The 16,150-nt window shown below is 44.4% G+C and overlaps 1 protein-coding gene across 1 annotated transcript in view; it reads left to right on the plus strand.

Annotated features, from left to right (window-relative positions):
• The window catches only part of CDK15 (cyclin dependent kinase 15), a 37,741-nt gene extending 27,458 nt beyond the window's left edge, over positions 1-10,283 (plus strand). Inside the window, 2 exon segments of the mRNA XM_069860478.1 lie at positions 2,894-3,033; positions 8,278-10,283. Coding sequence (XP_069716579.1) covers positions 2,894-3,033; positions 8,278-8,393 — 256 coding nt within the window. The 3' untranslated portion in view covers positions 8,394-10,283.
• The last annotated feature ends 5,867 nt before the right edge of the window (positions 10,284-16,150 follow it).

Below are 16,150 nucleotides of genomic sequence, written 5' to 3' on the forward strand. Positions count from 1 at the left end.
GGCACAGTTTGATTCAGAAGGTCGTACTTTCCCAGGCCTTCTTGCCCAGACTGAACACAGACTTTTCACTGTCCCAATTTTCTTTTCTAGAAACAGACTGTAGGAATATTGCTCAACAGCGGTAAGGAAGACGTGCTAGGACAGCATTTTTACAAGACAATGAAATGATCTGGTGATTAGTTAGGAGGGGAAAATTCATTCTTCAGTGGCAAAAAGCTATGAGACTAGGGCCATGGTTACATACCTCAGCTTGACCAGACACATCAACACTGCCCAATCACTCCCCAGGGTGCTAAGAGAAGGAAGCATTTTTCAAGCATGTATTTGTACACACGTATATATAACGTATATACATATCAGTGAAAGTGCTCAAGCCTAGTGTGCTGGTTTCAGCTGGGATAAAGTTCATTTTCTTCATGGTAGCTGGTATGGGTCTACGTTTTGGATTTATGTTGCAAACAGTGTACGGAATACAGGGATGTTTTCATTATTGCTGAGCAGTGCTTACACAGAGCCAAGGCTTTTTCTGCTTCTCAGTCCACCCCATCAGCGAGTGGGCTGGGGGTGCATGAGAAGCTGGGAGTGGACACAGCTGGGACAGCTGACTCCAACTGACCAAATGGATTTCCCACACCATAGGACACTGTGCTCAGCAAGAAACGAGGAGGGAAGGTTGCCAGGGCAGGCTGCTGCTCAAGGACCGGCTGGGCATCAGTCAGTTGGTAGTGAGCAAATTGTTTACGTTTTCCCTTTTTCCTTCTTGGGTTTTATCTCTCTCTCCTTTTTATTTTTATTTTCCTTTTCATTACATTTTATTATCATTATTTTTATAATTTTTTTTTTTTTTAAATTTCAATCATTAAGCTGTTCTCATCTCAACCCACGAGTTTCCTCACTTTTACCCTTCCTCCTGATACCGTTGAGGGGCAAGGTCAGAAAGCAGCTGTGTGGTCCTCAGTTGCCAGCTGGGATTAAACCACGACACCTAGCTCAGAAAGTCATTAAAACCAAATCCCATCCAATAATGATTTTGAGGCACACAACAAGCTTTATACATATGTAGGAAAACACTAGATGGGATTTGTCCTCAGGATTTTGTTCACTCACAGGTCAAGAATCAAATATTCTTTGAGGATGTAACCACATTTTTCATTGCTGCTGCTTATTATCTGTTCAGCTCACCATTTGGGATCCAGGCCTGCTTGGAGGGAAGTGCGCTGCCCTTCAGAGCTGGGCTTCCCAGACACTGTCCAGAATAGCTGAAAAAACATGCTGAAGGTTTCAGCAAAGCACAGGCTGCTGAAATGCCAGTCGTTGTCATGCACATCTTCAGAAACACACAAAACTCAGCACATCCCAGGTCACGCAGCAGAACAAATCCTCTCTCAGCCTGAACAAAGAAATAACTGTATTCCTTGCAGCTCTGCTGTACTGCACTTCTGCTTTTTGGCCATAATCCCTTGACAGACCCCATTACAGCCCCACACCAACAGGCTGGCCCAGCACCTCTGCTGCAGGGCTCTGGGCTTCACGCGGACCAGCTCCAGCTTTGCTTTAGAGTCCTTACTCTGGTGTGGCTGAACAGCAGCCTTGGCACACTCGGCTCTTGAGAAGGAAAGAGCTGCTTCATACAGACCGCTCAGCCATGACTCTCCATGGCCAATTAAGAAATCAAAGGGGAGCTCTGTGCAGAGCTCAGCCACGACCAGGAAGCCTGAGCCATGGTGGGAAGCACTGAACCATGTTGCTGCCCGGTGTGGGAGCCTGAAGCAGGGACTGAGGGGGCAGAGGGTGCCCAGTAAGACCCTGCTGTGGCAGGGACAGCCTGTGGTGCAGCGCTGGTGAGCAGCCTCAGGCTGGATGCTTTGGCTCCCTATCCCATCCCTGCTCCCCGAGGCAGCAGGGGCTCAAACTGTTTTGCTGGAGGTGAGAATTCAGCAGTTACCTACTACAGTGAGGCCAGATACCTTTTATAAATCTGTTTCTCGGGATATCTGTCTGTGGTTTTTGCCTTCTATATTTTTACATTTTATCTCCCCAAAACAAAAATGTCAGCATGTCAAATGTCTGGTGCAGGGATGGGGAGCACAGGGGCAGGAGCATCCCCGTGCCTGATGTCACTTGGAGGGGAAGCACTGGCAGCAGGGGCTGAGAGAGGAAGAACAACAGGCTATGCTCCGATGGGCCTCCTGATGCTGAAACACGATCAGAACAAACAAACAAAGTAAAAGCTGTAAAACTAAATCACTGGTTTTATTTGTTTCCTTGTTGGTTTGTTTTCTCCCTTCCACTTCCTTGTCCCCAGCTGTGTGCTACTCTAGAAAGCAGCCACTTGGCACTGGGGGCTGCTGGGCATGGAGCACGTGTGATTTACATCTATTTTAAGCACTGATCCTGAGAAACAGATTCATCTCCATGATTCCTCAGCACATTTTACAACCAGCTGTACCAGGGTAGGAAAAGAATGGTATTTTCTTTACTTTTTCGGTTTTGACCTCTGGTCTGCTCAGTGGGGCAGTGAGGTTATTTTGTGTGCTTGCATTGTCACTGTAAACTGGTAACACCAACCCCTGATAGTCCAGTTATGACACGTAAAATGTAGTCTTCCCAGAAGTATTTTCGCTTTTACAACCTTCTTTAAACAAAACAATTTATTTTCAAAATTCCTCTGAAAACAGGAGTTTGATCTGAAATCTTGGATGCATGTACCACAGCACAATCAAACTCACATAGAAAAAGCAAATGTCCTGGAGAGCTATGCAGCTGGGGTGGTTTTATCCAGGTCCCCTGTGACCCTCCACTATCTCTGCCCCAAGCTCTGATAAGGCCTGTCCCAAGTTCTGGTCCCAGCTCTCTGGCTTGTGTTAATCTCCTGTGCTATATGTTTTCCTAGGCTGAGCAGGGTGCCAGCAGCAGGGGATTTGGCCTCTGGGATGCTTACAGCCTTCCCTTGAGGCCAGATCTCTGCACAAGACGGGCTTCTTCCTGGCTTCTTCAACCCTCTGTCTCCTCAGCTCTATCAGGTTCCTGATGGTAAGTTAATTCTTGGTTTCATCTCACCAAGAAAGAGTTAACTTCACATGCCATTTATTATGAGTTTCTCCTGTACTTTGAAAGTCTCTGCCATTCACCCAGACATCTCTCTCTTTTCTGCCTTCCCTCCCTCCCCGCTCCCGTATGTTGCTAAGTTTACATCCCACTGCAAGTCTGACAGTTTGTTTTTCTGTTTTATTCCACTCGACCACAGTGTTTTATTCCACTCGACCACTAGAAGGGTACCTGGATGGGCTGCCACCACGGTCCATTTACAAAGCAGAGGGGTATATGCTTTGACAGGTCATTTCTCCCCCAGCCTATAGCGCCCAGAGCCTGAAGCTTTCTCTTGGGCTGTCTCACACCAGTATTCAGTGTAACTCACACGCCAGTCCCTCCTGATGTCCTGAATTCCCAGCTGCTCAGCATGATGTGCTAGCCCCAATTCCCTCGGACTGCTCCTCCTGCTCCCTTTTGATGTTCAGAGACAACAGCTGTTCCTCGTACCCTGTCACACCACTTCTCCCTTAGTTTTACCTGCTTTATTTTCTTTTTCCCTTGCTCCCTTCTGTTAAGCTGCAAACAGACAAACCACCCTCTCCTGCCCTGAGCTGACAAAAAAATACAGGGTCTCTCAAGCTACAGGTTCTGTTACTCACTAGGAAAAGCTCCCTCCTATGAGGCAACTGGCCAGAGAGCTCTTGCATTCCCTGTTGCCTCCTGGGCACCCACTACACTAGTTAGCTTGGTGTTGGTTTTTTTTTTTTTTTTAAGACAGGGGCAATTAAGAAAAAGCCTTCTTAGACTGTGCTGTCAAGCTGTTTGAAAACCTAATTTCTGGTTCCTGCGATACATCCCTAGCGAAGAAGCAGCCAGCTAGCGTCTCTCCCAAACCGCTGCCCTTCAGAAGGTGCTCTGTGTGTGTATGTGCATGAGTGAGAGACATCTGCATTCCTTTTCTGTTCACCTAGCCACAGAGCACAAATCTACTTTGACACTTTTAGAAAAATGAAAAGATGGAATCTCGCAGGAGCCTGCCTGTGCCGGGGGGGGGGGGGAGGGGAGCACGCACAGCAGGAGGGAAGTTGACTTTTCTTTATACATATAGGGTTTTTTCCATGCAGAGTTTAAATTATGCCTGATAAAAGGAGTTTCGTGGATGTTTCAGTTCTTTCAAACCCTCCTGGCTTCCTCCCAATTAAATGAGGTTTGTCAAAGCCACAGGGCTCTGCTGCTGCCGGAGAGGCGGACAAGCACTTCCCGCAGTGACATCTCCAATCCCCAAGGGAGAAGATGAAAGTGTCAGTGCCAAGAGAGAGAGAGTGTGGAAAAAAAACAGGTACAGAGACAGACAGTGTGAGAGAAAGGGAGAGAGTGAGGAGAAATAGAAGGAATGAGAAAACAGATTGGCATAATGTGTCAATCTCTCCAACATGCTGCCAGAGAGGGGATACATTCATTTCACCTGGGTTTATGCACCATCCCATATTTATTATCCCCCATATTGCAGCAAGAAGTACCTTGTGGACAGGAAACTGCATGGTGTTAGCATAGCAACCAATGTGTTGGGAACAGAATCAAAGTGCATAAGGCTGAAAGAAGTATAGTATGATCATGTAAGACCGTATTTATGAGTGGCTCATTAAGCCTGTAAAAATTAGGCAATTCTGAATAATTCCCCATGTAGCCATTCCTGTTGCCATAATCGTGTAAGACATTTGTCCTCTTGTGTCAATTTGGCATCACACTATTTTGAAATTTAACTATATAATTTTAAAATTCTGGTTGCGATGATAACAGTGCAGATTTTAAATATATTCTGTTCCTGCTTTGTTCTGGAGGATGCTGGCTATTAGTCCCCATCCTCTGAAGGAGAAAGTTAAAGCAGAAGGGCAAAGAATGAGCTGGAGATGAAAGGTGAAAGGAGGAGGCAGTTGATCCTAAGGTGCGTGAGAGAGTGAGAGGGAAACAACACTCAAAAAAATGAAAGGTTCCCATAAGAAATTATTTTCTATTTTTATGAAATAATTGTGTCCGTAACTGTCCTTTTAGAAGTTGCTGGAAGCTAGAAGATGTTTTCCAAAGGTCAGTTCCTGGAAAAAAATAATTGGAGAAATCAGTGTTTCAAAGATAAGTACCCCTCCAAACAGCACATTTCTGATTACTGAGGGGAATGCCAATGGCTGGAGGCTGGCTGCTCACCCTGGGAGCACGAGGCTCTTTGCTTCCTGGTGGTTAGCTCCTGAAGAAGGGAACAGGTTGCTGTCGCTTATGTTCATACAGGTGCAAAGTGCTAGAAAAAGACAGCAGCCCATGCTGTAAGAGGAAGACTCTCCCCGGGAGGGGCTGACCTTTCCTATGGCTCTAGAAGGGGGCTGCTGAGGTCCAGGTTCAAACCCCACTTATCATCTCAGTGGCCTTGATTCTACACATGCCACCAGCACCTCTGGATAAAGCAACAGTGAAGAGGAGTGGGGGTTTCTCCAGCTTCCTTCCACTGTGGCTAGTAGCCTAAGGGGTGGCAGTGATGACCTCCTGTAGAACCAGAGCATTTGCTGTCCACTTTCTGCCCTGAACCAATCCTGAGACAATTATCTTTGCGTAATGCAGCCCTGCACTACAGCAGCCCTGATAAAACTTCAGTCTAACCCTTTGCCACCTGCTAAAGCAGAATGTTTTCTGTCCAATTAATCCCTCCTGTAAGAAAGATGAGATCCTTGAATCAAGAAAGCATGAGCTGTGCTCTCAACTCAGTGTCAGCCCTGAAGTGCTAAAGGGCCTTCTGAGAAAGTATTTCACTCTGCTGTCAGACAGGTCAGACACCGTAACAATTGCAGCTTATTATTCTTAGCTATAGATTTGGTTTATTTCCCTCTTTTTTGCCCACAAATGCTTTAGAGCAGGCTCATGAGCCGGAAGGATAAGCAGTGCGCTTGCAAGAAAACACACTGCAAGAAGACCTCTGGCCAAACAACCCAGGCACACGAGCCAGGGAGGCTTGAGATGGCACACCAGATCCTTTGCCCACCAAACCACTGTCCAGGCTCAGCACAGACCTTTCTCACGGTTCAGGAGACATTGACCCAGGGCATACCATCAGCATAGCAGTTAGTCATCACATCCAGTTCGTGCTCCTTGAGGAGAATTGCGTGTTGCACGCATGTAATCCTGGTTTTGACTAGGAGGGACTTGCTCCTTCTGAATATGGTTGGTCTTAGTTACACCCCGCCCCTCCCCCTGAAATTTAAAACCAGTGTGCTAGGTGGTGAAGGCACTGCAAGCTTTCTCCTAAAACAGCCTGCTATTCAGTTTTTTGGAGACAAGGAGGAGGAGGGAGGCTTGATGTTGATAAAGCACTGTCATTTTAATGCCTCTTGCATCTAAACTAATGCAAAACAAATGAAGGCTATGAGGAGGTTAAGGCTGCAAGCTGCTACTTACCAAAAATGCCATTACTGTTGGTATTAGCCTGGCTTTCGTGGACATCTTGTTTGGGTTGGCTGGTTTTCCTAGGTTCTCCTACACAGCTGAACATTGCCTGCCCTTTGCCGCCTCTATATATCACAAATGGATATCCTTTGCTGCAGATCACATACAGACACCTAGAGAGTGAAGTTCCCACCAGGTGTATGAAACTGGGTTATAATGTGTATGCCTTAATAAAGGTATAAACCAAAATTGGTGTTGAGCAGCAAATCACCTCTGAACCCTGAACTAGAAGCAATTTTTTCCTTAAGGTGATAAAGCAAATCTTCACTTAACTCAGGGAAAACACCCCTCACTTCACCTTACTTCTTCACAGTGGTGGAAGGCTGCTTGTGTAAATACTGACAGGATAGTGAGGTTTTGTATTCTGTCATTAAGCCACCACCCTAGGAAAGGGCCATTGCAACATCACAGCAGATGCTTGCCAAGGGCACAGGCCTCTGGAGATCTTGTCCTGCTTAAGCTCTTCCCAGGTGCTGTCCTGGGGTAGACATCATGCTGGCAGGTGCTGGCCCCTGTTTAGGAACATGGGACAAAGGGGGAGATGGGAAAGAAGGAAAGTTTCTTTTGCTCGATCCTCAGCTCATGCTCTTGCAAAAGCACAACCGGCACAAATTTTGGCCCACATGACTTGTGGAAACAAAGTCCTACAGACATGGATCAAATGCTCTGACTCCCATTGATCTCCAGCCAGAGAATCTCTATAAAGGTCTTATTGTTCAGGGAGACAAACTGCTCTTGGGGGAGTGCTGTTAATACCCTCCATGGAGGCAGACGACGAGGCAGGCTATTGCATCAGAGGCTAACAGATGTTTTTCTGTATTTTGCCTAATTGGAAGTTATATCTGAGGTTTTGTTAACTTCTGCTTTCCCTTTAGCACTCATAAATGCAAATCAGAGCAGATTTAGTTGTCTTGTTTGCTATGAAAGACATCCAAATGGAACTCCCATGTAGTTGTTTCCCATCCTCAGGTGCACTTCTGCCTTCACCCACTTATCAGCAGAAAAGAGCAAATGGGGATGTAGTGATCATATTTCTAAGGTACAAAAGTTAAAGCTAAGTTTGAAATTGTGACAGCAAGCAGCCATGAGCCTAGGAACTCAATTAGTCTGAAAGACAACTATCTCATTATCTTTCCTAAAATGATATAAATACATAAGAATATAAAAATTTAAAATAAACTCTCTCTCTATTGACTGTCTAGATGACTGAATTTCACTGCTCAATTTCTTTAAACACCCACTTTAGTATTTATTTATTCTAAGCGCGAAGCAGCTACGATAATTAGACTGTCAGATTTGGTAAGTTAATGAGGAGTCACTGGAGTGGAAGGTTTTGCATTTGTGAGATTGCTGAAGGAGAGAGACTCCGTGCCTTCGCTCTAACTCTTTTTTCTTTTCCTTTTTTCCCCCCTCCACTGGGTGGGAAGAAGAGAGCTTGGCAGTGCATAGATCCATTTGAATCCTTTTGATTAGTGGGTAGCATTCCCGCCACTGTTCTACCAAATAATATTTTGCTGGTTACTCCAAGAAAAAAAAAGATAAAAGGAAAGAAACCGTAGATGAGATTTCTAGAGAAGGGTGCCCAGATTAAAGAAATTATCTTCCAAAAGAGAATCAGAGGGACCAGAGCTGTGAGAAATAGGATCCTGAATTAGCTTATAGTGTGGCTAATGTCACAGGAGAGCAGTAGGAAATTAGCACAGTGTAGGAAAAGGACCATTTTATAGCTTTCTCTTTAACCTGATTTTTCCACAGTGCTCATAGTTCCAGGAGTGAGACTCCAACCTGAAATCTGTGACCTGTTTGCTTCTTACCAGAGTCCATCTCTCAGGAGGTTCAAACAAGTTTGGATAGAAAACAGGGATGATTGACTAATTCCTGGGTAAGTGCATGGTTGCTACTGTCAAAACTGCTGCCATCATCCTTAGCACGTGAATTCCTTTGTGTATGGAAGGTGGGAAAACACAGTCAATATCCAGGGCTGGATGACCACATCCCAGATTAAGGACAAAGTGTGAAATATCACATTCAGAGAGAAGAGATCAGCAAGCCAGTGGCCCCCAGTGCACACTGCTGAGTGGTATCGTGGGAGATGTGGGTTTGTTTCATCATATTCCCAAATCTCAGATCAGTGCCCTTTCTTCTGATGCCTCTGCAGTCAAAATGTTGCTTCATTTCCCTATTGCTTAAACTGACCAAATTGCTTTGCTCACCTTTGTCCTTGTCTATCGAGTTCACATTTTATATCTTGCTTGTTTTGGTTTCACACATAATGGAACTTGAGCAGAGCTAGTCAAAATCTTCTTAGGTTATAACATCCTTGGGTTTAATTAACCAGTGGTTTAATATGATGTCCCTCAAAATGATGCTTCAGCGTCAACATTTTTCATCTCCTTTTTGTTACAGAAGATGAAAAGATCACTTAAAATCACTGTTATTGAAAGAAATTATTGGAAAATGCCCTTTATTATACTTTATATCTTTGTTTACTTTGTGTATTTGCTAACAGTATGTGTCCAGTTCGTGTCACTGGCTGGGTTTGTACTTGCAGAGCTGACCTGGAAAAAGACCTCGAGGCCAAATTATTTTGACTGTCTTATTGCGTGCCAAGCTAAGAGGCAACCTAGCTGTGATAGCAGGGCAAATCTCAGCTACCCGTCTGTGCTTTCTAATGCATGTTGATGGGATGCACCTGCTATAGGATCAGTCCCAGCACTCAGTGCCTGGTCTCATGGCCTCTCTCTTCCCCATCTGCCCTCAACATGTAGGCAACAGCAGGCAGACAGGACAGCTTCAAGTCCTTTCAAGAAGGACCTGACATTGCCAGCCCTGTGGCCAGATTGTGTTTTGGAGGCAGCCTGAACCCATTTCCTGCTCACCTGCTCAGTTAAGTACAGACAGGGTGGCTGTTCCCTCTCTGTGATCAGAGATGAACTAATCCTGTCACAAAAGCTGTTGTCAGTTCCACTAAGGATTCTGGGACAACTCACTTGAGGTGGGCACTCATGCATCAGTGTTCAATGAACTTGGACTTGGCCAGTTTTAACTGATTTTGAGAGTATTTCACAAATACATTAAAAAAGGAAAATGATGAAATAGTAGGAGGTACTCTTAAACATTTTCTTTTATTTTTTAATATTAACTGGCCTCAAAGTGATTGTGTCCCATTTTTTTAAAGTGCTTATAAAACATACTAAACAAGCTTAAATGTCAACTCAAGTTTTCTTCTGCACTTCATTACAGGAGAACATTCTGTAAGTGATGGTGTTTACATTATTAATTCTCTTTTTAAAAAAGGCATCTGGATTCAGACAAGCAAGCAAGGTTATAAATGAAACAGTAATTTTTCTGTCATTTTAATAGGCTACCAATGGAAACCAGGGGGTTCTGTATACTTTTTCAAATCTTATCAGAGGTAGATAGGCATCTAAAGAACAACAGCCTCATGCTGGTACATGAGAGAATGGAATTTCCTGGGAACATAATGAAAGTGGCCAGCCTTCCTTCATCAGCCAACCTGAGTTGAATTACAAAAATAGACAAAACCAAAAAACTAAACATACCAGGCTGAATCATGAATCCGTGGGCTCTGAGAGACACAGCAAGAGACAAAACATCACCACATTCTCTTCCATGTTTTCCTTCTGGTTTCAGGAAGGGGAAAGATAGTGCCAGGCACCTATCCCGGAGTGCTATACAATCCATGCCAGCACTCCATCCATTTTCTACCCTGTTCCACTGCTTTCCTTCTAGCTACTAAGAAGGAATGTGTGGATCATTGGAATCAGCTTCCATTCTCATACTGCCTCTCAAAAACACAGTGCCTCTTACATGTATGTGCTACTGTACTAGCTAAGTGCAGTTGAATCTACAGGAAGATTAGAGCTTGTCTTAAACCAACTGTTAACAAGAAATATAACTGAAGACACTAGCCCTGTAGAACATTTGGAATTAGGATTTATTTTTCCTTTTGATTTGAGACTTAGGCCATGGATTTCTATGCTAAGAAAATTCCTTTGCAACAGGGGCAGAATCACCCTCCATTACACCAAGGACATTTGAAATAATTCTTGATATTGACAAAATGAAGCAAAATCTCTGAGAGATGCAGAGTTTGGTAGGGGATGTGTGTGTATTTTTAAAAATCACCTTTCAGTAGAAGAGAATGAAATTGTGCAGATGTCCAGCCTTTTGTTTTTCAGAAAGCAATGTCAGAAAGATTGACTTGGCAACGAAGATGTAACAGCACAGTCTGGACACTGGACTTACAGAATAAACTCAGCCATGTGTCATCTAATAGAGAGATCCCTGGACCAGAAGATCGATGTACAAACAGGACAGATGGGGACTGACAATTGAAAGAATGTAGAGGCTGATCCAAGGCTTACAGAGACCTGTCATTCCTGGGGTTTGCCTACAATCTCCTTCAACAAAAGAGCTCCTGAGGGAAGGAGGGGATTAGTCAGAAGTTGTGTGAAGTCTCCAGGGAAGATGGTTTCTTGGATAAAGTTGTCAACAAAAGGAATTGTTTAAGACTATTTGTTATAATTTCCTAGAGAGAGCTTCTGCCATTGCTAACAGGATTACCAGCATAGTGGTTCCACACCAGCAGAGCATTAGACATGTGCATTGCAGACTGGTTGCTTAGAGCTGAATTCAGGGGTCTTCTTATTCTGGGTCCCAAATGTGTGCAGGTGTTGATGAGCAGAGGGAAGATGGCAAAGAATTAAGATGCAGCCAAACACAAGCCATTTTTGGTCCAGCTGTTGCAGAGAGTCCTGGCTCATTAATGAGTTACCAGGGTGTTTTAATCTCCTTGATCTCAGGGCTGCTGACAGGCTATGGGAAGAAAAGCTAATCTGAGGTGAGTGTTGATCAGGATACATAGGGAAATCGGAGAGCTCTTTCCCAACTACAATTACTGTGAAATTTCTCATATAATTCTTCCTAGTGGAATTGGGAAAGCAAGCAACTTACAGTGTTCATGTACCAGTCTGCTTGGTTTCAGTTGTCTGTGATACCTTTTATCAGCTCTGGGACATCAGAAACCAGAATCGTCAGTGTAACCTCATAGCAGATCTGGGAAGAAAAGGGAGATAAAGATAATTCATCAAGGTGCAGGTATGCAAACCTTCTTGAATACTTATTCGTGAGTAGTGTCACTGGCATGACTGGGAGAACTTCTCTGGGCAAGAATTATACAGAGCGTTGAGAGGTTGGAACAAAACCAGCCATGGAACTATAGGGAAACAGGAGAGAAATGTGTGGCAGATGCAGAAAGGGCTGGAAGGTGACATTTTAGTGTAGAGGAGCTACATCTCCAGCCTCACCCTAGTCCACTGTTTGCTAATCAAACACTGGAGATCTGCGCAGGAAGCAGCACAGCTATTTATGCTCCCCTTTGCCTTTGCTATAGGCATAATTGCAGGAAAATATAGATTTAGCTACGTAAAAGAGCACACAGACTATCTGCAGGCACTGTTCAGTTAAAGGACAAGAGGTGTTCCTTATGTTACATGACAGTCCTTAAAGTTCTTTGCCTTGATGAAAAGGCAAGCTATGTCTGTACACATTTAGATTGCACGGACCCAGATCTCCCAAACACCAGCCACTCTCAACATGAGTGTGAGTGCCTGTGCTCTCTTTGCAATACTGAATAAAACTTGCCTCTATATTAGGACCTTCTGTCTTTCATTTGCACTGCAGTGAATCTGGAATAATATTTCAGTGACCTCACAGCAGTATAAGCAAGATCAGACTAGAGTATCCCATAGAGTTCTACTTAGGCATGTGTCTCTGTGTCAGTTTCCCACGTGCAGGTTTATTTGTGGAGGGCAGGGCATTTGAAACAGTTTTAGAAGAAAAATAGCAGTTCTTAAGCACACTGGCACCATCTGTTGCATTGCAAAATCTCCTAAGAACTGGTACAAATAAGAAGCTTTTCCAAAGTGGTTGGCTGGTTGCATAGGTAGAAGATAGCTCTCCACTTCTGAGTTATGCTGCATTGTCATATGCATGTTCAGAGTGACTGTAAATGATGCCCAAGTTGGGATAGGGGTGTTCTGCATTTCTTTTGCATTCTTGGAGATGCCTGGATGGCCCAAGAGCAGTGAAGAAGCAGGACCTCTAATGCCTGCCATGGGATGGTTATGGCTGGATGTCTGCTCCTAACTGGGAGCCACTAAATGCTCTTTTACATAGCTCCTACCCCATAACGGCCAAAGCTCTTATGCTAAGTTGCCAAAAAGCTGAATGATACCTTCTAGCTCTGTATCTGAAGGGGTGGAAAGTCAGGAAGGTCCTGGCAAAAGGATGAGCTGCAACCCAGCACTTTTCTGTTCATTAATGCAACACTGGAGACGCAGTGCCTTAAATATGCCCTGTCAGAGAAGAATTGCCCCAGAACCACTCCTCTCCCAAACTAACGGGAGTACTCTTACATTAGGAGTACGGATCCCAGTAGATCCTCTAGCCTGCACAGTCAGTCAGGAAGAGTAGGCAACAAGAAACACATCTGAACTTATATACCCAGTTAGTGCCACCCAAAAATGCAGTCCTGGTTCCTCATTTCCATCCCTGCTTCAGGTTTCACAGTCTTTCTCTCTTTTGCTCTCTAGCACTTTTCTAAGCCCTCAATGAGCTGATCTAACTCACTAAGCAGGTGGAAAACTATTAGCTCTTTTGCTGGGTGAGTTTTTTTCATCTTTTTAGTGAGCTGAATCAGATTATGAAGGGCTCAGAGAAGTACCAGATTTCATGCATGGCTGAGTGTGGAGTGGGAAAGGAGGAGCAGGAAAAAGCCATGACATTCAGACTTTCTTATCTCCAGCCTGCTCATATCCAGTTTGTGTGGGTGGTCATCCCCTGTCACATCTGGATGTTTGATGTTCTGTTTTGAGGTAATAGCTGAGCAGGTTCTGGTGAGTAAGTGCTCAGTCCTACTATGATGTATATGGGCCCATCCCAAATTTAGGTGTTTGCTGTTGGAGACCTCACAAAAAATCCCAGACATTGGCAGAGAAGTGCAGGACTGACCTTTCCATTTTTTCCAGAAAAGATTTCTCTTGGCAGGTGTTGAATGCCTTGGTAAAGCAGGTGAGATTTTATGAAGTGCATGTAAATGGAGATCATTGTGCTTGAGGGTCATCAAACTGCTTCTTCTCAACACCTAATAAAAAATTAAAAACAAAGATTGAGATTCTGAGATTCTGGAGGAATCCTTTCATATCCTCTTTCAGGTAAAGAGAGTTTAACAGCAGACTTAAATATTTGCTTTAAAAACATCTTGGAGTAAATGAAATTACTTCTTTCCCAGGCCAAGATTTTCTGTTTTACTTCAGCCCAGAGCAAGTTTGTTGGCCAAATTACATGTCCCCAAGAAAAAAATACAAGGGCTTTAATATCTGCAAAACCCCTGTCTGTCATGGCACAAGTGGCCAATGTTCTTTAAAGGGGGGAAAAGAAGCACCAGGAAAACCACCCTCCCAAGCCAGACCCACATTTGGGGAGCCCAGATGAAAGCGCTGGTGCGGGTCATGTGGTAGGTGTCACTGCAGTAATGATAGCGGGGCAGAGATAAAAGCCCTCGCCAGCCGCTCACGTGACGCCGCTTCATTACCAGCGCAGCAGGTGGTCCGAGAGGCTCAATGCCTGTGATTTTTTATTATTTTTTAATTTTTTTTTTATTCTGTGATAATGAGAAAATGTTTAAACTTCCATCCCCGTGTTTAAACACTTCTTCATGCTGACAGCAGCAGGAGATCCCTTGATCAGTTGTCAGATGGGAAAGTGCAATTTTTCTGGAAAGTAAACAGTGTGTTTGCCAGTTGGAAATCATTTTCTGTTTGTTGGGACTGCTCGTTGTGGTGTGATGGAGCCATGTCACAGCATCTGACAACTCAGGAGTGGGAAATAGAAAACAGGCTGAGAAATGGGTTTTAGAGTTTGCCTCTGATAGCAGGAGCTTGAGATTTTTGACACTTTGCTATTGTTATTGTCGGGGGAGAAAAAACTACCACTTATGGATTGCTTATGAAACTTTTAAAACAGTGGCTCAGTGTCAGCATGAATATGTGGGACCTTCTAAAAGAAACTCCTGTGTTTTAATAGAAACTTTTGTAGGAGAAAAACAAAACGGACACACAAAGGAACTGAGAGGGTGTGGAGACACATGGGGGGCGGAGGTGGCCAGATCTCATTCCTGGCTAGCACGAAAGAGCAAAGCAAGTTCTTCTTACAATTATATTACAAACCGTTTCATGACTCTGACATCACATAGGCCTGGGGAACCCACTGGGAGTGTCAGGTGAGATGAGGAAGGCAAATGTGGTCACAGGGTCATGCCAGCAAGCTCAACCCCATCACCAGGTGGCCAGAGCCTGGCTGAAATATGCTCTCTTTCGGAAGTACCTTGGAACCCAACTGAGTTCACTTTAAATGCTAACCACATTTTTTTCTTTTCCTATTAGGCAAATACCTTCTCAAAGTCAATTCCCATAGAGAACAAGAGATACTGATATAATGAACATAATTTTAATTAAAATTAAGGTTTGAATGTGCATATTCAGAAGCACACACAGCGTTTTTCGCATGCAGACATAGACAACATCTTATATGCAGAATCAACAAATCAACCTGATTTCAACACTGGGAAAGTTAATTACCCAGAGCACGGCTTGGATCACGTATGAGATATTTGCAGCAATTATGTTACATGGAGTCCTTGGGAGCCTCCCAACAAATGCTTTCCTTTGCTGGCTGCACTGCAGCTTTCTCTTGCTTCCTAAAGATCCCCATTAAATCTTCCTGCATATTACACCTTAAAACTGAAGTTTTGATGCCCAGTTGGTCTCTGGCTTGCACCAGGAAAGCACTTTGGCTCAGCCCCACTCCTCAGAGCCTCTCGTCTGGCTGCAATCAGGGGCAGGGCTGGACCAGCAGCAAAAATGATCCTACTGAAAAGTTCAGATCAGAATCTGGCCCTTTGTTAGCAGTCATTAAAAAACATTGCACTTTTTAATAGAAGCTTATTCAATTAGCAGACTAACAGGCTCCATCAGATAAGCTGGGGATTTCCCTGGGAATCTGAGTCACATACTGCCAAAGCTCTGCACCCCATGGTTAACCCTCTCCACACAGGACCATGATGAAAAGGCCAGGTCCTAGGAAAAGGCTTATTTTTGAATTCTCAAGGGAGAAGGAAAAGCCCTTCATCGTGCCTCGAAGCCCCCTGAGATGCCAGTGCCAAGTGTGAGTTACAGAGACTGGAAGGACCCAGGAGGATAATGGCACCAAACTGTAGCTGCTGCAGGCGGGAGACTCACCTCATCTCCGATAAGCGCGCTGACATTTGGCAGCCTGACAGCTTCACAGTCCCATCAGAGGCTTCCTCATTAGAGCCTGGGTGAGAAATAATCCACAACTTGAAGTTTGTCTCAAGCTTCCTTGCTGTACTCTTTCCCCCCTCCCTTTTTGTGCCTTTTCTCCCTTTTTAGTGTTTTCTCTCACACATTCACAACACACCCCCTCCCAATGTGCAGAACCTGTTTGAAACACTAGAGCAGGAGAAAGGGTCATTTTTGCCTGTCTCTTCAGCTCAGAACAGCTCTCAGCAAAAGCACCCCTCTTG

The sequence above is a fragment of the Phaenicophaeus curvirostris genome, chromosome 7 (genome assembly GCF_032191515.1).
Source record: "Phaenicophaeus curvirostris isolate KB17595 chromosome 7, BPBGC_Pcur_1.0, whole genome shotgun sequence".
NCBI lineage: Eukaryota > Metazoa > Chordata > Aves > Cuculiformes > Cuculidae > Phaenicophaeus > Phaenicophaeus curvirostris.